Below are 20881 nucleotides of genomic sequence, written 5' to 3'. Positions count from 1 at the left end.
AATTTTAGGATTATTTGTTCCATTTCTTTGAAAAAAGGGGATGGTATTTTGATGGGGATTGCATTGAATGTGTAGATTGCTCTAGGTAGCATTGACATCTTCACAATGTTGGTTCTTCCAATCCATGAGCATGGAACGTTTTTCCATTTCTTTGTGTCTTCTTCAATTTCTTTCCTGAGTATTTTATAGTTTTCTGAGTACAGATCCTTTGCCTCTTTGGTTAAATTTATTCCTAGGTATCTTATGGTTTTGGGTGCAATTGTGAATGGGATCAACTCCTTGATTTGTCTCTCTTCTGTCTTGTTGTTGGTGTATAGGAATGCCACTGATTTCTGTGCATTGATTTTATAGCCTGCTACTTTACTGAATTCCTGTATGAGTTCTAGCAGTTTTGGGGTGGAGTCTTTTGGGTTTTCCACATAAAGTATCATATCATCTGCAAAGAGTGAGAGTTTGACTTCCTCTTTGCCGATTTGGATGCCTTTGATTTCTTTTTGTTGTCTGATTGCTGTGGCTAGGACTTCTAATACTAGGTTGAATAGCAGTGGTGAGAGTGGACATCCCTGCCGCGTTCCTGACCTTAGGGGAAAAGCTCTCAGCTTTTCCCCATTGAGAATGATATTGGCTGTAGGTTTTTCGTAGATGGCTTTTATGATATTGAGGTATGTACCCTCTATCCCTATACTCTGAAGAGTTTTGATCAAGAAAGGATGCTGTACTTTGTCAAATGCTTTTTCTGCATCTATTGAGAGGATCATATGATTCTTGTTCTTTCTTTTGTTAATGTATTGTATCACGTTGATTGATTTGCGGATGTTGAACCAGCCTTGCAGCCCAGGGATAAATCCCACTTGGTCGTGGTGAATAATCCTTTTAAAGTACTGTTGGATCCTATTGGCTAGTATTTTGGTGAGAATTTTTGCATCCATGTTCATCAAGGATATTGGTCTGTAATTCTCCTTTTTGATGGGATCTTTGGTTTTGGGATCAAGGTAATGCTGGCCTCATAAAATGAATTTGGAAGTTTTCCTTCCATTTCTATTTTTTGGAACAGTTTCAGGAGAATAGGTATTAATTCTTCTTTAAATGTCTGATAGAATTCCCCTGGGAAGCCATCTGGCCCTGGGCTTTTGTTTCTTGGGAGATTTTTGATGACTGCTTCAATTTCCTTAGTGGTTATAGGTCTGTTCAGGTTTTCTATTTCTTCCTGGTTCAGTTTTGGTAGTTGATACTTCTCTAGAAATGCACCCATTTCTTCCAGGTTATCTAATTTGCTGGCATAGAGTTGCTCATAAGATGTTCTTATAATTGTTTGTATTTCTTTGGTGTTGGTTGTGATCTCTCCTCTTTCATTCATGATTTTGTTGATTTGGGTCATTTCTCTTTTCTTTTTGATCAGTCTGGCCGGGGTTTATCAATCTTGTTAATTCTTTCAAAGAACCAGCTCCTAGTTTCGTTGATCTGTTCTACTGTTCTTTTGGTTTCTATTTCATTGATTTCTGCTCTGATCTTTATTATTTCTCTTCTCCTGCTGGGTTTAGGCTTTATTTGCTGTTCTTTCTCCAGCTCCTTTAGGTGTAGGGTTAGATTGTGTATTTGAGACCTTTCTTGTTTCTTGAGAACGGCTTGTATTGCTATATACTTTCCTCTCAGGACTGCCTTTGCTGTATCCCAAAGATTTTGGACAGTTGTGTTTTCATTTTCATTGGTTTCCATGAATTTTTTTAATTCTTCTTTAATTTCCTGGTTGACCCATTCATTCTTTAGTAGGATGCTCTTTAGCCTCCATGTATTTGAGTTCCTTCCGACTTTCCTCTTGTGATTGAGTTCTAGTTTCAAGGCATTGTGGTCTGAAAATATGCAGGGAATGATCCCAATCTTTTGGTGCCGGTTGAGACCTGATTTGTGACCTAGGATGTGATCAATTCTGGAGAATGTTCCATGGGCACTAGAGAATGTGTATTCCGTTGCTTTGGAATGGAATGTTCTGAATATGTCTGTGAAGTCCATTTGGTCCAGTGTGTCATTTAAAGTCTTTATTTCCTTGTTGATCTTTTGCTTAGATGATCTGTCCATTTCAGTCAGGGGGGTGTTAAAGTCCCCCACTATTATTGTATTGTTGTCAATGTGTTTCTTTGCTTTTGTTATTAATTGCCTTATATAATTGGCTGCTCCCATGTTCGGGGCATAGATATTTACAATTGTTAGATCTTCTTGTTGGATAGACCCTTTAAGTAGGATATAGTGTCCTTCCTCATCTCTTATTACAGTCTTTGTTTTAAAATCTAGTTTGTCTGATATAAGGATTGCCACCCCAGCTTTCTTTTGGTGTCCATTGGCATGGTAAATGGTTTTCCACCCCCTCACTTTCAATCTGGGGGTGTCTTTGGGTCTAAAATGAGTCTCCTGCAAACAGCATATGGATGGGTCTTGTTTTTTAATCCAGTCTGATAGCCTGTGTCTTTTGATTGGGGCATTGAGCCCATTTACATTCAGGGTAACTATTGAAAGGTATGAATTTAGTGCCATTGTATTGCCTGTAAGGTGACTGTTACTGTATGTTGTCTGTGTTCCTTTCTGATCTTTGCTGCTTTTAGGCTCCCTCTTTGCTTAGAGGACCCCTTTCAATATTTCTTGGAGGGCTGGTTTCGTGTTTGCAAATTCCTTTAGTTTTTGTTTGTCCTGGAAGCTTTTTATCTCTCCTTCTATTTTCAATGACAGCCTAGCTGGATATAGTATTCTTGGCTGCATATTTTTCTCGTTTAGTGCTCTGAAGATATCTTGCCAGTCCTTTCTGGCCTGCCAGGTCTCTGTGGATAGGTCTGTTGCCAATCTAATATTTTTACCATTGTAGGTTACATATCTCTTCTCCCGAGCTGCTTTCAGGATTTTCTCTTTGTCTCTGAGACTCGTAAGTTTTACTATTAGATGTCGGGGTGTTGACCTATTTTTATTGATTTTGAGAGGGGTTCTCTGTGCCTCCTGGATTTTGATGCCTGTTTCCTTCCTCACATTAGGGAAGTTCTCTGCTATTATTTGCTCCAATATACCTTCTGCCCCTCTCTCTCTTTCTTCTTCTTCTGGGATCCCAATTATTCTACTGTTGTTTCGTCTTATCGAATCACTTATCTCTCGAATTCTGCCCTCGTGATCCTGTAGTTGTTTCTCCCTCTTTTTCTCAGCTTCTTTACTCTCCATCATTTGGTTTTCTATATCACTGATTCTCTCTTCTGCCTCATTTATCCTAGCAGTTAGTGCCCCCATTTTTGATTGCACCTCATCAATAGCCTTTTTGATTTCGACTTGGTTAGATTTTAGTTCTTTTAATTCTCCAGAAAGGGTTTCTCTAATAACTTCCACACTTTTTTCAAGCCCAGCTAGTATCTTTAAAGTCATGATTCTGAACTCTAGGTCCGACATCGTACTAATGTCCGTATTGAGTAGGTCCCTGGCTGACGGTACTACCTCTTGTTCTTTTTGCTGAGGTGATTTTTTTCGTCTTGTCATTTTGTCCAGAGGAGAATAGATGAATGAGAGAACAAAATGCTACAACGTCCCCAGCAAATATACTGTATACAAATCAGAAAAGACCTGAAACCAGGGGAAAAGACAGGGAAAGAAAGAAAAAAGAAAGAGGAAAAAAAAAGAAAAGAAAAAAAAGATAAAAACAAAAACAGAACAATACAAAAAAAGCAGAATGTGATCAAATATGATCAGGCTAATGCATAGATCAGTGTCACACACTAGATTTTGGACGTATTTTGGTCTGTTAGAAAAAAGTACCTCCTAAAATTTTAAAGGAAGAAAGACATATATGTACAAAATAAGGGTTGATACAATGAAGGGATAGAAGATGACTGTAAAGATGAAAATTATAAAAGATTTTATAAAAGGACTTGATAAGATAAGAAGTTGTTTGAAAAAAGAAAGAAGATTTAAAAAAGAAAAAAAAAGGGAGATAATGTGATCAGGCAGGAGTCTAGAACAGAACCATACACTAGCGATTTAGGGTATATTTTTATCTGTTAGAAGAAACTGTATCTCAAAATTTTAAAGAGAGAACAACTTATATATATATGCCAAAAATAAGGGTAACTACTATGAAGGGATGAAATATGACTCTAAAAATGAAAAATAAAAAATGTTTTTGTTTTTTTTTAAAAAGATTGATAAGATGTTGGTTGAAAAAGGGAAAAAGAAAAAAAAAGTTAACAAAAATTAACTTTGATGAACTAATGAATCATGGTAAAAAAAAGCCATGAATTCTATGTGCAGTATTCCCCTAGTACTGGAGTTCTCCTGTTCTCCTTGATCGGTGAACTTGGTCTTGGCTTGCTGGCTGTTCGTGCTGATCTTCTGGGGGAGGAGCCTGTTGCTGTGGTTTCCAAATGTCTTTGCCGGAGGCGGAATTACCCCGCCCTTGTCGGTCCGGGCTAAGCAAGCTGCTCGGGTTTGATCTCAGGAGCTTTTGTTCCCTGCAAGCTCTCCGTACAGCCTTGGAGGACCAGGGCAAAAATGGTGGCCTCCCAATCTCCACCCGGAGGAGCTGAGAACTTGGGGTCCCGCTCCTCAGTGCGCCCCCAGAGGAAAGCAGTCACTCCCTTGTCCCCGGTCTCCGGCCGCACTCCGTGCTCACCCGGCCTGTGACCGAGCGTTGCTATCTCTGGCACCCGACCCCGCTCGGAGTCTCCAAACCCAGCAGATCCCTGCAGTGCGTTCCCGCGCCGCTCCGCCTCGGGAAGGAAGGGGAGTGTCCCCGGCTCTGCCGCCTGTTGGGTCCCTGCTGGAGGAGCAGTGGCCCGACTGGGCCGCGGATCACAGTTTATGGCCACCCCGAACTGAGAGCCCGCGCCTCGGCTCCGTCTCTGCAGCCGGCTTCCCCGCTCCGATACCCGGGAGCTCTGCCTCACTCAGGCACCCCCGGTCTTTCTGTGACCCCGAGGGTCCTGAGACCACACTGTCCCGCGAGGGTTCCACCCCCTGCTTAGCCACTGGAGCGACGTCCCTCAGCGGAGCTGGCTTCTAAAAGGTCCGATTTTGTGCTCCGCGGCTCTAGCACTTGCCAGAAGCGGCCGACGGAGGCCCCCTCCCCCGCCGTCTGTCCTCCCGAATATCGCCTCGGATTCACTTCTCCGCACGTCCTACCTTCCAGTAAGTGGTCGCTTCTCTGTTCAGAGAGTTGTTGCTACTCTCCTCTTCGATCTCCTGTTGAGTTTGTAGGTGTTCAGAATGGTTTGATCCCTATTCAGCTGAATTCCTGAGACCAGACGAAATCTAGGTCTCCTACTCCTCCGCCATCTTCTACCATGGTTTTTGACATGGAATCACTCTCCAGTCAAGTTTCTGGGTCACCCTGCCTTGCAGGCCTTGCAGGTCCTTCCATTTCCCTTCTGGAGTCTCAAGGACTGAAGTGTTTTTCTGTGAGTTCTGCTATTTTCCTTGTGACAACCGTTATACCTGAGAAAAATGCCTAAAGCAAGGAGCTAGAAATCCTGTCTCTATTTTAAATGAGGTTAAAATGGAACTCTCTTTCTTTAGTTTGGAAGGAGCCATCGATGTGATAGGTGTTAGTTAATAAAAAACATGACATGGATCCACTTATAGCAATTTTCGGAGGAAATGGTGGACAAGTTCAAGGACTCTCTCATCCTTTGGCCAGAACAAGGGGTTCAGAGGGGATGAATGGGGGGATAGGGAGGAACTGCTCTGGGGAGACTTGTGGCTCTAGTGCTATTGCTTTGAGAGAGTCACGGGTCCTGCTGCTGGTACCTCGACAGGGTGATTGCTGGGTGGAAAGCTAAACCCATTGTAGAAGCAGAAAAGTGTCCTCTGCATTACATTCAGCCTGGACCCCTAGAGTTTATGGGGACAAGGGACGCAGGAGTGTTTCTTTTTGGATGAAGTGTGGGTCCCCTAGAAGGAAGGACTGGCATATAGTTATACTGTGTTCTGTCTATAAGAGTTGTCTCAGGAGGTAGAGGGTCCCTAAAGGCAAGAAACCAGACAGATATTAGATTCTAAGACACATGGAAGAAGTGGCAAATGATCACTGAGGGTAAATAACCCATCTAACGGAGTTGAGACAGGGAGTAGAATATACCCTGAGATGGAGGAAAGCCTAAAGATGGTGGGGTGTGGGTTCTAACGCAGGCCGGGTAGAACATAAACTCCAAGACCAGTACCATGATCCACTCAATTCTGTATTTTCATCTGGTATAGTGTCTGGCACAGAGTAGGTGTTCAATAAAAAAAAAAATGATGCCATTTGAGTATACATTGGCTGCGTTTCTTAAAACTTGTTTTAGGTCCCTTGACCGAGGGGGCTGTTCAGCTAAAGCAGTGAACTGTTGAGCCCCAGCATAGTGTCCGGGCGAACATGTCTATGTGCTCCTGGGGAAAACCTGTCCTCCACGGGAAGAGCTGGTCTCTCCTAGCGCACATAGTACAAGTACGGTGCTCACAGTACACGAAAGGTTGTTGATGTTAAACTATAAAGCAAGCCACCTGGAGTCATGAGCTGGTGAATGGAAACGAATTTTCTACATTGCTGAAGTCCCTGGCTAGCCAACTTGCTGTTCTGAATGGTTTGCACCTCACCAGAGAGATGGAAATGTGCTTAGGAAGTCCCTGAGAATCCATTTAAGCACCCTGGCAAATCTCGGGTTCTACCCGCTACTCCCTGCCTGACCCTGTTGCTCTGTTAATGGAGTTCCAGGGTTCTAGCCTACTTCCTGGTAGCTGGTGTCTGCCTCTTGGTCGATCCCAGGTGAATGAATGCAGGAGTTTGAAGTAATCCCTTCTGTTATTTTGAAGCTCTCCTGGATGTGGTCTTTCTGATTTCCCTTGGCTTCATGCCCCATTATCTGGGCAAAGCCTGCCTTATTTTCCATATGCTGCCAAATTCTCTTTGGGGGTCCTTCTCTAAGAAGGCACCCTCTTTCTGTTGGGGATGGGTGAGGAGCTGTGGCTTGTGGCTTTTGTGATGAAAGTACTGATAAAATCGGACAACTATTTTGTAGTACTACAATGAGGATACTGGGTGCAAAGAGCTCTACCTGAAGGGGGTAAGTGGGGATCAGGTTATGGAGGACCATGTCACATTAACGGTTTAAATTACATTCTCTGTGAGACGGGGTTCCATAGGATTTTGAACTGGGAGTCATGAGCAGTATTCCTGATGACTTCGGGGCAGGATCCTGAAAATCAAGCATCGTATGATACCACTGGGAATTTTTAGAAAAAAAGGCACATTTGCCATCTTGCATGAGGACTCCAGACTTCTCCACATTTTTAGTTTCCACTCCTGCTGCTGGTTTTCCTCATTGCTTGGTGTCGGTTTCTACATTATTTTTACTTTTCTCATTATAGTAGTTTCTCTGCTGTAACCTTAGACCTCTTTGATTTTTAGTTGGAAAACCAAATAGGATTCCTTTTGAAATTTTACACACATTTGGAATTAGTATAAATGATTAGTAGCTTGTCAGTATTGCCACTGCCCTACTCAGGGAGTGCTCTGGCTTTGTGGTCTTTCTTCCTAGTTACGGGGTCCCCTCCCCTCCCACTTTGCAACCTGATTGCTCTGGATGATAAAAAACAAACACTGATTTTTCAAATAAGTGAATCAAAGCGAAAGTGCTTGAGACCATAACAAGTACTAAACAAATGCAGGCGGCATGATACAACATACTTTTTTACTTGGCAACGTGTAGACAGGAAATTCAAAGAAGAAAGCCCTCTGGATATGGGATCTCACGTGGCATTGTCTTGAGCAGATTCCGTACACGTTGGTCATTTCATTTTCGAGGGATCTTGTTGATTCAAGACCTCAGTTCCAGACCAAGGGCTTGATGACGACATAGCCTTGGATCTCATAGTCCAGAGCACTCCAGTCCAGGACGTTGGGATCAAGAAGGTAGGAGCCTTGCTGCACAGACATGATCTGTTGTGCAGACAGCACGGAGTCCCACATGTACAAGTCCCCAATCTCCCCCACAAAGGACTGGTTCTTCTGAAACCCCCCTCCATAGGAATCCTGCTCCTGCCCCAGGATGATCTTGGGCTTGGTTGCCACCGAGTAGCCCTTCCTCAGGCCCTTCTTCACCAGTGGCTTCCCGTTGATCCAAAACTCGGCAATGCCGGTAGAAGACTCCCAGGTGACACAGATGTGCGTGGGGCTGGGGAACTCCTCGGCAACTTTGGAGGTGACTTTGGTTCCTCCAACGTGCAGCGAGTACTGCCCAGCTCTTTCCTTGTAGACCAGGATCTCATTGTCCTTGCCCTGGGCATTGTAGGAGAAGAGGCTGTGGGCACGGGTCAGGTCACTGTAGGCTCGGAAGCACAAGGTAAAGCTCTTCAGAGGCTTCTCCAGCTTTGGAGTCAAGGTCACGTGGTCAGTAGAAGATTCTTGAGGGAATACAAGCACCTTCCCGCTGAGGTCTGTGGGGTAGAGAAATAAGATCTCTCACTCATGCAGGGAGAAAAATAACTTACCCAACCCCAACCCCTTTTCTCATCTCGTGCTCCCTGACCACCCTACCTGTCTGAGCAGAGGCTCCCGGGAGAGTGGCAAGGGCGAAGACCCAAAGCAGGAGCTTGTCCATGCTCTTAGCCTGGGGCTGTGCTAGCAGCGGAGCGACTGGGGTGAGGGTACAGAGTACTGTGCTTGTCCCCCAGCTTCCGAGACTCACGCTCTTAGACCTCAGGCTCCCCAGGGTTTATATGCAGCTGTGGGGAAGGATGGGGGATGGAGAGCACCAGGGATGTGCCAAGGGTCAGAGCTGCTGATGGAAGGAAGGCGGTGCCTGGCTGGGAAAACACTGGGGGTTATTTATTAGCTACAAGGGACTGCTAGGATGTCATCCCTGTGACCTAGTTCTGGGCTGGGAGAGTGGGGGTGGAGCTGGTGGGGAGGGGTCTGGTTGGCCCGTGGAGGTGGGGGCCTCACCCTCTTGATGTGGGGGCTTCTGTGGGTTGTGTGTGTATGGCCTCCCCCTCTCCGTGGTTCTGTGGAGTATAGACTTCTGTGTATAGGACATCCTGGGATTCTGCTTTCTGCAGATCCTGAACAGGCTCTTCACCTTTGATTATTAATACAGTATTGAGCAAGTAGGTCTATGCCATTGGTAAGGGACAAGAGAATTAGAGGGTGCGCTTTCTGTCTCCCTGAAGCTTATATTTGCCGCTATATTACACAGCTCTTCTGAGTATTGTGGGGTTTCCTTATGCTGGATTTTCCCATTAGGACTTATTTGCCTGGTAACCTATCCATTGTCTGCAGATATGTTCACCTAGCACTCTGTTTTCTTCGAGTTCCGAGCACTGAGAGTATATTTAATGTTAACTTTTGGTGTTGCCTGATTCATACGTGACTTACATTCATTAATTTCCAAGCATGACCCTGGGTGCTGGGGATTCATTGATGACCTACCCTGGCACAACCACAGTGACCTCTGTTTCTGTTCTCTCTATTACTGAAAATGCAGGGGCGCCTGGGTGGCTCAGTAGGTTAAGCATCTGCCTTTGACTCAGGTCATGATCCCAGGATCCTGGGATCGAGCCCCACGTCAGGATCCCTGCTCAGAGGGAGTCTGCTTCTCCCTCTGCCCCTCTGCCATCTGAATTAGATAAAGGTCCTTCAGCTTGGGAGCCAGTGCCATTGACACTCTGCTGCAACCTTGCGACCAAATCCTGCCCTTTACTCTGGTTGCTTCTCTCCTTGCTGTTCCTCATACACGCTTGGCTCTCCTGATTTCATTACTTAGTTGTCGTCTCCATTCTGTCTTATACATTTGTTTCCTACAGTTCTTCACAATCTCAAAAGACTGTGCTGATGGCTCAACTAGACCTGATTTTCACCTTTAACTCTCCGTAAGGTTAAGATCAAAGACTTGAGTAGAATACAGTAACGGTTGACTATTATGAATCACTAAACCTCTATGAACCTTGGTTTCCTTTTCTGAAAAAACCCAAGAAACAACTATCCAGCTCTGTGTTTTTGTGAGGCTAAATGAGCTACTATAAAGTCCACAAAGTGCACAGCACGCTGTCTGGGGTATTACTTTGAATTCTTTTATGGACATTACCGTTGTCTGTCTCCTATTACAGATAACTAGTGTATTTATCTCTTATCCTTTCTTGATTGAAGCTGAGCATTAGGGCGTCTTCATTTTAAGGTGACCCATTTTATTTAATTCTTACATATGAGAAGAGCCCAGGGTATATTTGTGGAATCAAAGGATTCAAACAGGGTGAGCCCTTTTTACATAAAACAGCAATAAAAAGCAGAATCCAGGAGAGTGATAGGAGGAGGTCATGCCAGAAGTAGGAGTGGGGGGATAGCCTCCCCCAGAAACCCAGGTTCTGTGCGCTTTCCTTTCCCAGATGGTAATTAACGGGTGCTATGAAAGTTAAGAGAATATAGGGCTCACCAGCTGCTTCTGGTTTCCATTCATAAATTATTCTGTTAATCTTCTCTTAATGGAAGATGAGGTTGTGTCTGGAGGGGAGGCCGTCCTGGAGGTCAGAGGTACGAGTTGATGCTGCTGTTAGGGACACATTCCAGGGTTACAGCTGGACTTGAAAACTGTGTTTAGACATTGAGTGGCAAGACCAGCTGGGAAGTACATCTCATAGTAAATGGGAAAAGGTGGTGGGGGGCTTCTCCTTTTTAGTTTCCTTCTCTGGAATATGTTTTGTAGCTCTTGGCAGAGAACAGCCTGAGCTTTAGGAGTCCTCAATTTGGAAACCGGATCCTTCCTGTTGCAGAAAGGAAGGCGCTGATGTCAGAGGAAAATGAATCTGGAGTCTTCAGAACCGGGTGGAGTTCTCCAAGTGAATGATACCTGTGGTGGCTGAGAGGCTCCTGGGTGCCTCCCTGCCAGTGGAAGTTCAAGGGAAAGGTGGTGGTTCCTGTCTCGGTGGTTCTTGAAGGGTTGAGGGCGTGGAGTAGGAGCAGGGCCACCAGTGTGCCTTTAGTAGACCTGTCCCGGTTCCATCAGTTGGCAGGCAATAAAGTTTGCCTTCAGGAAGTATGGGGGGAAGAGGGCAGTGCCAGAAAAGGGTGTAGCATGAACCTCAGAGCTGGAGAAAGTCAGAGGTGTGAGGACAGAACATTACCTGAGGGACTAAAGAATATTTGACCCCTTCCAAGGCCTTGAGTGTTTACAGAACACACAAAGTCGCAGTAATCTTCAGGAAAGACCGGACAGGGAGAGCCAGAAGGAGAACATGAGCTAGACCAGCATTTTTGTACTAATAAAGGGTTATTTGCCAGGTGTTCTGTTAGCTGTGAGGAAACCTAAAAACACTTATTTGTAAGCAATGGAAAGACCACAGAGATGTCAAGAGTAACTGAGCATTGCCCTCATATTTGGTTGTGTAAAATCAAAGGCACAACATCTTTGATGGCAGGGTCTTAAGATTTCATTTTTAAGGAATCTCTACACCCAACGTGGGGCTCAAAGTCACAACCACAAGATCTAGTCATACACTCCACTGAGCGAGCCAGCCAGGCACCCCAGAGATGAGATTTTTAACAGTATATGGAATACGGAATCAGATTTTTCTCTAAATTTATGATTGCATATGTTTTGGAAAAATATGGTGCTAGTGGTGCGGTGCTGAGGGGAGGAAGCTCCTTTGGAGGAGGTGGAGGGAAGTCAATGCTTAGTCAAAGGTTACTCAAATGCTGAATTTGAAATGGTAGTATGATTTACACCAAGAAAAGGCCAGTGGAGAATTTGTAATGTGTGCCACTTGGGATTAAAATACAAGTTGTGGAGGAATCAGCATATAAAAAATGGAAACAAATGGATTCTCTCCTTCAGTGGAAAAGAGAAGACAAAATGTCAGGGGGCCAAGCACTGACTTGAGGGAGTATTTGCATTCATGGGGTTGGAGGCAAGGAAAGAGGGAGACGGCGATGTTTGTCAGAGGGAAAGGGTAATGTGTACAGTGTCATGGAAACCAAGTTAGCGCATTTCCAGGAGAAACCAGCAGGCAATGTCCAGTGGCATAAAGTGCATCAGTGAGATCTCAGTAAAAAGGATGCTGGCTTTAGCAATGAAAACTTCATCGGTGACCTTTGGGAAGATCAATTTCCTTAAAGTGAGGATGGCAGGAGCCAGGTTGCAGGGGATGATGGAGGGAGAAACAGGAAGTCAGCTTCCTGATGTTCAGTAATTCTGACAAATAACAGAAGGGAAGAAGCAGGATTTCTGGAGGGACTCTGGATCCAGTATGTTTGTTCCATATGAAGTTTAGATTCTGTTCTTGACAGAGGCTGTTGTGTCTGTGCCCCTCACCCTGTAACATTTCACCCAATGACACAAAAACCAGTGTCCACCTGACATTGTGACTGGCCTTTCTACCAAATACTTATTTCAGACTCTAAAGACCAGACTCCAGCCTGCTGGCAGGCTCCTAGTCCCCTTCCCAGTTCTGGCAGAGTCCCGAGTGGGCCTCTTCTAGGTCCCGTGGACACATAGGAATCTGTCCTTGATCTCACTTCTGTTATTAGTTTTGGGGTTCATTTATAAAAGGAAGTCCTTGACAACTTTGCCATCTTTTGGGTTCAGTCCTGTATCTGGACCATGCTATCTCCATGAGATCTCACTTCTGAATTCAGAGTTCAATGGAAAGTCCTCTCTAGAATGTCCTAGTAATTACTTACCATGTCCTTGCCCCTCCATCCCTTTGGGAGAATAGTATCTGGGGGAGGAGATGCAAAAGGAAGAGAAAATAGTGGTAGGGATGTGGAGTAATGGTGTGGAGTGTGTTGAAAGAGAAGCCCCCCTTTCTGGACCGGAGTGTGTCCGTCTGTGGTGGAGGAGGGGGTGCGTTGATGAAGCAGGGGCAGGCTCCTCCTCACTTGTGTGGCTGGAGGAGCCCTTGGCGGGAGCTGCCGTGTTTTACTGTTGTCATCTTGTCTTCCCCTATGCGGTTTCTGCCCATGACCTAGAGTCCACGGCAGAACAGGAATTTTCTCATTTTGACTTATTTGATTCCTACCCCTAAAACTACAGAATACAGGGAAAAAGCCTCAGGGAAGCTGATGGCTCATCTTGTGCGGTGTCTTTCGCTTTGTGACTGCCTGTCTCTCTTCTGCAGGAAATGCCATGTTGGCTCCCCCTGCATTAGCGATGTGCTGCTTCCTGAGTGTGCTGGCCAGTTCTGAGACCATAGACACTGGTCATCATTCCACGGTGCCCTCTGGTCCGGTCTTAGAACCAGCCAGTCATCTTGTTCCTTGTCTTCTTGACCCCACACAAGCTGTTAGGTGGTCATTTGCAAATCCCTAGGTACAGTCCCCCCCAAAAAAATGGCAGTTTGCTTTATTCTCTTGATGCTGATGGGGGTCAGAGGTGCGCAGCCCGTCTGCCTCCAATCTGAGGCTCTATGAGCTGGAGGAGACCCAGGGTCTAAGCCTGGTCTGTACTTGTAGGGTGGGGTGCAGAGCATCTTCTCCCCAGTCAGCCCAGCTGGCTAGCATGGTCTCTCTTGAGCCCAGGCCACTCCCTCAGCTCGACATGGGACCCAGGGACATCCAGTCTCGATGAACAGGGAGGTGCATGCCCAGCTATTGTGTGCAGCCTTCGATGTTGACTCAGTCACAGCCCTGGTCCAGATGCCATCCACGTCCCGTTTGTACTTCAGTGACCCTATGGTGGCCCATTTCTTTAGTGCCATCCTTCCTACCATGGAAAGCTTCTGCAGGGACACCACTATCCATGAAGCAAACAACTTTTTATTCCCCACACATATGTTAAGGTATGTATGGGCTTGGTTTACATTTCCTGCACCAACGCGCTCATCACCTCCACTGCATTTAGGATGGCCACCTTTGTAGGCCTTGTCACCTGTGCCTGTTACTTCATGGGGTCATGGTCTAGTATGGTGTGCCTCTTGCCTACCTCAAGCCCAAGCTGATGAATTCAAAGAACATGCACCATCTCTCTGAGACCAACACCATCATCACTCTGCTATGAACCTCAGACTGTAAACAAGTTCATGGAGGTCAAGGGTACCACATACAGAGCTGTGGACAGAAGCATTTCTTATCAGATTGACTCATTTCATCAGGAGACCTTTAGTCCCGGCCAGTTGATTTTCCTGCTTACAAATAACTCACATCTTACCAGTAGACAAAATAGAAAGCTAGGCTGTGACCAGCTTCAAGCACGAATCCTGCTCTTATGCTCCAGAAAGAAGTTAGGAGCTATGATTTCAGCTGAGGACATGTGTTACTGCAGGACGGGCAGCCTTCCAGGACCCTTCGATGGCCTATTCTCATGCACAAGCATTTGCATTGACATCCTGGCTCCCACGTCCCTTGGCCATTTGGTGCTTGGCTTTTGATGGAGGATGGAGCAGACCTAGTGATAAGGACAGCAAAGAGACCCTTCTTTCCATGAATTCATCCCCATTGGCTACTTAGGGTGTACACAACAGAGTACCCTTTACTTTTGTAGGAGAAAACAAAGGTCTTTTTTTTTTTTTTAAAGATTTTATTTATTTTTTGACAGAGACACAATGAGAGAGGGAACACAGCAGGGGGGAGTGGGAGAAGGAGAAGCAGGCTTCCCGTGGAGCAGGGAGCCCAATGCGGGGCTGGATCCCAGGACCCCGGGATCACGACCCCCGAGCTGAAGGCAGACGCTTAACGACTGAGCCACCTAGGTGCCCCAGAAAACAAAGGTCTTTAAAAAGACTTTATCTGACAGCACAAGCAGGGGGAGCTGCAGGCAGAGGGAGAGGGAGAAGCAGGCTCCCTGCTGAGCAGGGAATCCGATTCGGGGCTTGTGGGGCTTGATCCCAGGACCCCAGGATCATGACCTGAGCCGAAGGCAGATGCTTAACTGAACCACCCAGGCGCCCCCAACAAAGGTCTTTTTAAACTATAATATTGTTGCAGCCCCGGGAACTGAGCACAGGGAGAACAGATGGTTGTCTCTTTGGGAGGAATGGTGCCTTCACGTAGGACTCCTCTTTGGGGAAATGTATCTTGTTTCTCAAAAACCTTTGAGAATTAATTCCACAGTGGTGGCTAATTCTGGGCAAATGGCTTTGCTTGCTCTTAAAGTGTGATCCGCAGTTTTCCCAGGTGGGTGGGTGGGGGCTGAAGGAGTATTTTTCTCCCATGTCTTTTCCTGTCACCGTTCTTCAGAAGAGCTCTACTCTGTTTATCTCTTACCCTGTCTTTGCTTGGTTGGATAGTTATGTTTAATGAAGAAATTCTTATGTATCTCCCATTCAAGCTAGCAAATACATCGGGAAAGCCTTGGTATAGTAGCACCTACTTTACACACTCCTATATTTCAGAAATACGTGACTCGTTGTTTCAGTGCCGAAGTCATTCTTTCCATTTTCTATCGTATACTCTTGTCATGCTTTTAACCACAAAACTAGGATGGAGGGGCACATCCTAGTCACCTATGATGCTCTCTCCCTTCAGCAGACCACTGAAGGTCAAGGGGCCAGGAATATTGGGTGCCTTCTCCTGGAATCTCTTGTCTCACATAGGAGAGTGTGTGAGTCAGGAGGTGATGCCAGTGTGTCTGGGAGGGTCAGCACCTGCTGGACCATTGGGCAGTTCTGAAGTGAGGCTCACGGATCTCAAAGAGGTTCTTGAGTGGGTTTCAGTGGGTTTGCAGACTCTCTGAAGTTGGGTGCATAATTTTGTGAGTGTGGGCACGTGTGCATTTTTAAATCAAAGTTTCAAAGATAAAAAAGATAAAAATCTGCCAGAGACAAAAATCTGTTGATCTAGACTAGGATTTTGTAAAACTATTTTGACAAAAACAGTAAGAAGTCTGTTTTCTACTGCCATGCTGTATGCATGGATAGGCAGCACATGCATATATATGTATATTGATCAAAATTACCCTGGAACAATACAAAGGCTTAAGTCCAAAGAAAATCACAGGAAGTTTGAGAAAGGACCAGGCCTATGTGGCAGAGAGGAGGGGCGAGAACAGAGTGAGAGAGGATCTGTTGCAGGGGCTGCCTCCCTCATCGAGGTCCTCCCCCATGGACGGCTGCTCCTGTCTTCTTGTCCTCACCTGGGCAACTTTAGTTGCTCCTTTATCTCAGCTTCTACACTTCTCTGCAAGTGCTTTTCATATTTTAGTACTAACCATGGTGTATTTCCTTTTTTTTTTTAAAGTCTATCTTCTAATAGAAAATTGTCATGCTTTCAAAATCTATGTTCTGAGTATTTATAATGTACCATCACTGTTCTAAGCCAGGTAGAGTCTGTATCCTTAAGGAGCTCAGGATCTCGAGAGAATAATGTGGAAAAAAAAATAAGCAGGTGCTGGACAGGTGCACATGGAGAGTGGTGGTGGTGGGAGGGGCAGTCAGGGCACTTTGGTCCCAAGGAATGAGCACCTTGGGGAGGTGTTCTACTTGGGGAGGGGTTCCCGAGAAAGGATGAAGCCAGAATGAAAGAGGAGAGGGTATTTGAAGAGGTGAACTAAATTGGGCAGGGTAAGAAAGTGTGGCCAGCTCTGACTTGGAGAGGCCTGGCTGCTAGAAGGTAGACCCGCACTCATCTGCACTGCTGGTGCCTGACACGGGTTCTGCCCCTCCTGCAGTGTCTGCGTGGATGAGATGGTGAGCACTTCCAGAGAGCAAGGCCTGGGAGAGTGCTTTCTGGGGTTCTGTAGCTGATAGAAGCATCTGGTCACCTGCCCTCTGGCCTCTTACAGTCTCTCTATCCTAGGGTGAAGAGAAAGAACCTGCTGGAACAACAGACTTCCAGGGGCTCCTTTTTTCCCCCATCAGGTCCTTCTGTAGTTTAAACCTCTCCCCCGCCCCTAATGTTCTCCTCCCCAGCAAGCCTGGCGACAAGTTCAATACGGTCTTGGTGAAGGGTATGGAGACTTTGGAGGAAAAGAGGAGAAGGTGGCCAAAGAGAGAAGTATCAGTGAAAGGCCAGAGGATGAGTCTGGCACACAGACCCATTTTTAGAACACCAGATCTAAAAGGTACCAGATGCCCACTCAGTTGGTTACTGCCTGTGTGTGCATCCGGTTAGGGGAAAAGAACTAGTATTTGAAGGTCGAGAATGTGACCAACACTAGAGTTGGAAATCCAGCATTTAGTTCCTAAAAATTATATAGTACTTCACTAAACACGTGCTCGTTTTGTCCAATTTGAGCTGTAATACTTCCGTGGGTGCTGTGTGTCCCAGTGAAGCGCCGCTGTTGCCCCCACTTCTGTTGTCACTGGTGGTAGAGCTAACTTAGCCACAGTGTGTTAATCCTCACAGCGACCCACTCAGCATTTCAGGCACAGAGCGCTTGTGTAACTTACCCTGGATCCCACAGCAGGGAGGGAGTCCTGGGACTGAAACTCAGGCGGTCCGACTCTCGAGCCCACTCTCCTGAGAACAGACTGAGGGGCTCCCCTCCACTCGTACAGGATGTGGCAGGACAGGGCTCGGACCCATAGGACTATAAGCCCCCCATCCAGACTCTCCCCGCCCCATTTTCTGTCCTTGCAGGGTGGGGAACAATATGTACACATTTTCAATTAACTGAGCATATCCTTTTGGGCCCAAACTTACCTCCACTCAAACATAGAGATTTCTCGAAGATCACCTCTTTGCCTTTGTTAAACAAGGGATACACACTTCCTCAAATGTGGACGGTGTCCTGAGCTTAGGAATTTGAGATGCATGAGAGGTGTTGCCTCTGTATTACATTATCAGCAGATTGTGGAATATTTTTGTGATTTTTTTTTTTTTTTAAAGAACTTTGAGATATAACTTCTCATAACATTCATGGTCTAAGTACTTCAGTATTGTACTGCCATCCCTGCCCTGAAAACAAAGCCTGTGCATAGTAGCAGTCCTTCCTCATTCCCTGCAACCCCAGCCCCAGGCAACCAGTCTTCCGTGGACATGTGCCTCTGGATTTTTCCTTCTGGATGTTTTTACATTGCAGCAGAATCATCCAGTGGGTGGTCTTTTGTGAGGCTTCTCTCACTTAGCATTTTCAAAGCTCATGCGGTGCTGTAGCAGGTATCTATGGTATAGGTAGATAAACAGATATCTTCTATTCCTTTTTTCTTTAATTTTTAAAAATTTTATTTTATTATGTTAATCACCATACATTACATCATTAGGTTTTGATGTAGTGTTCCACGATTCATTGTTTGCGTATAACACCCAGTGCTCCATGCAGAACGTGCCCTCTTTAATACCCATCACCAGGCTAACCCATCCCCCCACCCCCTCCCCTCTAGAACCCTCAGTTTGTTTCTCAGAGTCCATAGTCTCTCATGGTTGGTCTCCCCCTCCAAATCCCCCCCTTCATTTTTCCCTTCCTACTATCTTTTTTTTTTTTTTTTTAACATATAACGTAGTATTTGTTTCAGAGGTACAGGTCTGCGATTCAACAGTCCTACACAATTCACAGCGCTCGCCATAGCACATACCCTCCCCAATGTCTATCACCCAGCCACCCCATCCCTCCCATCCCCCATCACTCCAGCAACCCTCAGTTTGTTTCCTGAGATTAAGAATTCCTCCTATCAGTGAGATGATATGATACATGTCTTTCTCCTATTGACTTATTTCGCTCGGCATAATACCCTCCAGTTCCATCCACGTTGTTGCAAATGGCAAGATTTCGTTCCTTTTGATGGCTGCATAATATTCCGTTGTGTATGTATCTATCTATATAGATACACACCCACCCACCCACACACACACCCACCCACCCACCCCACATCTTCTTTATCCATTCATCTGTCGATGGACATCTTGGCTCTTTCCATAGTTTGGCTATTGTGGACATTGCTGCTATAATAAAAAATGGAGGCTCTAACTGCTAGGATAAATGAGGCAGAAGAGAGAATTAGTGATATAGAAGACCAAATGATGGAAAATAAAGAAGCTGAGAAAAAGAGATAAACAACTACTGGATCATGAGGGCAGAATTCAAAAGCTAAGTGATAACATAAGATGAAACAACATTAGAATAATTGGGATCCCAGAAGAAGAAGAAAGAGAGGGTCAGAAGGTATATTGGAGCAAATTATAGCAGAGAACTTCCCTAATGTGGGGAAGGAAACAGGCATCAACATCCAGGAGGCACAGAGAACCCCCCCCTCAAAATCAATAAAAATAGGTCAACACCTCGACATCTAATAGTAAAACTTACGAGTCTCAGAGACAAAGAGAAACTCCTGAAAGCAGCTCGGGACAAGAGATCTGTAATACAATGGTAGAAACATCATATTGGCAACAGAGCTATCCACAGAGACCTGGCAGACCAGAAAGGACTGGCATGATATATTCAGAGCACTAAATGAGAAAAATATGCAGCCAAGAATACTATATCCAGCTAGGCTGTCATTGAAAATAGGAAAGATAAAAAGCTTCCAGGATAAACAAAAACTAAAGGAATTTGCAAACATGAAACCAGCCCTACAAGAAATATTGAAAGGGTTCCTCTGAGCAAAGAGAGAGCCTAAAAGTAACATAAACCAGAAAGGAACACAGACAATATACAGTAACAGTCACCTTACAGGCAATACAATGGCACTAAATTCATATCTTTCAATAGTTGCCCTGAATGTAAATTGGCTCAATGCCCCAATCAAAAGACACAGGCTATTAGATTGGATAAAAAAAACAAGACCTATCGATATGCTGTCTGCAAGAGACTCATGTTAGACCCAAAGACACCTCCAGATTGAAAGTGAAGGGATGGAAAACCATTTACCATGCTAATGGATACCAAAAGAAAGCTGGGGTGACAATCCTTATATCAGACAAATTAGATTTTAAACCAAAGACTGTAATAAGAGATGAGGAAGGACACTATATCCTACTTAAAGGGTCTATCCAACAAGAAGATCTAACAATTGTAAATATCTATGCCCCAAACATGGGAGCAGCCAATTATATAAGGTGAAGAAACACATTGACAACAAAACAATAATAGTGGGGGACTTTAACACCCCCTGACTGAAATGGACAGATCATCTAAGCAAAAGACCAACAAGGAAATAAAGACTTTAAATGACACACTGGACCCAATGGACTTCACAGACATATTCGGAACATTCCATCCCAAAGCAATGGAATACACATTCTTCTCTAGTGCCCATGGAACATTCTCCAGAATAGATCACATCCTAGGTCACAAATCAGGTCTCAACTGGTACCAAAAGATTGGGATCATTCCCTGCATATTTTCAGACCACAGTGCTTTGAAACTAGAACTCAATCACAAGAGGGAAGTCGGAAAGAACTCAAATACATGGAGGCTAAAGAGCATCCTACTAAAGAATGAATGGGTCAACCAGGAAATGAAAGAAGAATTTAAAAATTCATGGAAACCAATGAAAATGAAAACACAACTGTTCAAAATCTTTGGGATGCAGCAAAGGCAGTCCTAAGAGGAAAGTATATAGCAATACAAGCCTTTCTCAAGAAACAAGAAAGGTCTCAAATGCACAACCTACCCCTACACCTAAAGGAGCTGGAGAAAGAACAGCAAATAAAGCCGAAGCCTGGCACAAGAGAAATAATAAAGATCAGAGCAGAAATCAATGAAATAGGGCGCCTGGGTGGCTCAGTTTGTTAAGCGACTGCCTTCGGCTCAGGTCATGATCCCGGAGTCCCGGGATCGAGTCCCGCATCAGGCTCCCTGCTCGGCAAGGAGCCTGCTTCTCCCTCTGACCCTCTCCCCTCTCATGTACTCTCTCATTCTCACTCTCTCAAATAAATAAATCTTTAAAAAAAAATCAATGAAATAGAAAAGAACGGTAGAACAGATCAACAAAGCTAGGAGCTGGTTCTTTGAAAGAATTAATAAGATTGATAGACCCCTGGCCAGGCTTATCAAAAAGAAAAGAGAAATGACCCAAA

At 45.1% G+C, this 20881-nt stretch overlaps 1 protein-coding gene across 1 annotated transcript; it reads right to left on the bottom strand.

The window, feature by feature from the left end:
• Positions 1 to 7672: 7672 nt before the first annotated feature.
• On the bottom strand, positions 7673 to 8705 carry APCS (amyloid P component, serum). The gene is made up of 2 exons (XM_027612247.2): positions 8537 to 8705; positions 7673 to 8436 (listed from the first exon to the last, which is right to left on the bottom strand). Exons 1-2 carry the CDS (start codon positions 8598 to 8600, stop codon positions 7826 to 7828), a joined length of 675 nt encoding a protein of 224 aa, XP_027468048.1. The 5' UTR covers positions 8601 to 8705; the 3' UTR covers positions 7673 to 7825.
• Positions 8706 to 20881: the final 12176 nt, after the last annotated feature.

The sequence above is a fragment of the Zalophus californianus genome, chromosome 10 (assembly GCF_009762305.2).
Source record: "Zalophus californianus isolate mZalCal1 chromosome 10, mZalCal1.pri.v2, whole genome shotgun sequence".
In the NCBI taxonomy this organism is placed as follows: domain Eukaryota; kingdom Metazoa; phylum Chordata; class Mammalia; order Carnivora; family Otariidae; genus Zalophus; species Zalophus californianus.
This window is presented reverse-complemented; position numbering and strand designations above follow the sequence as displayed.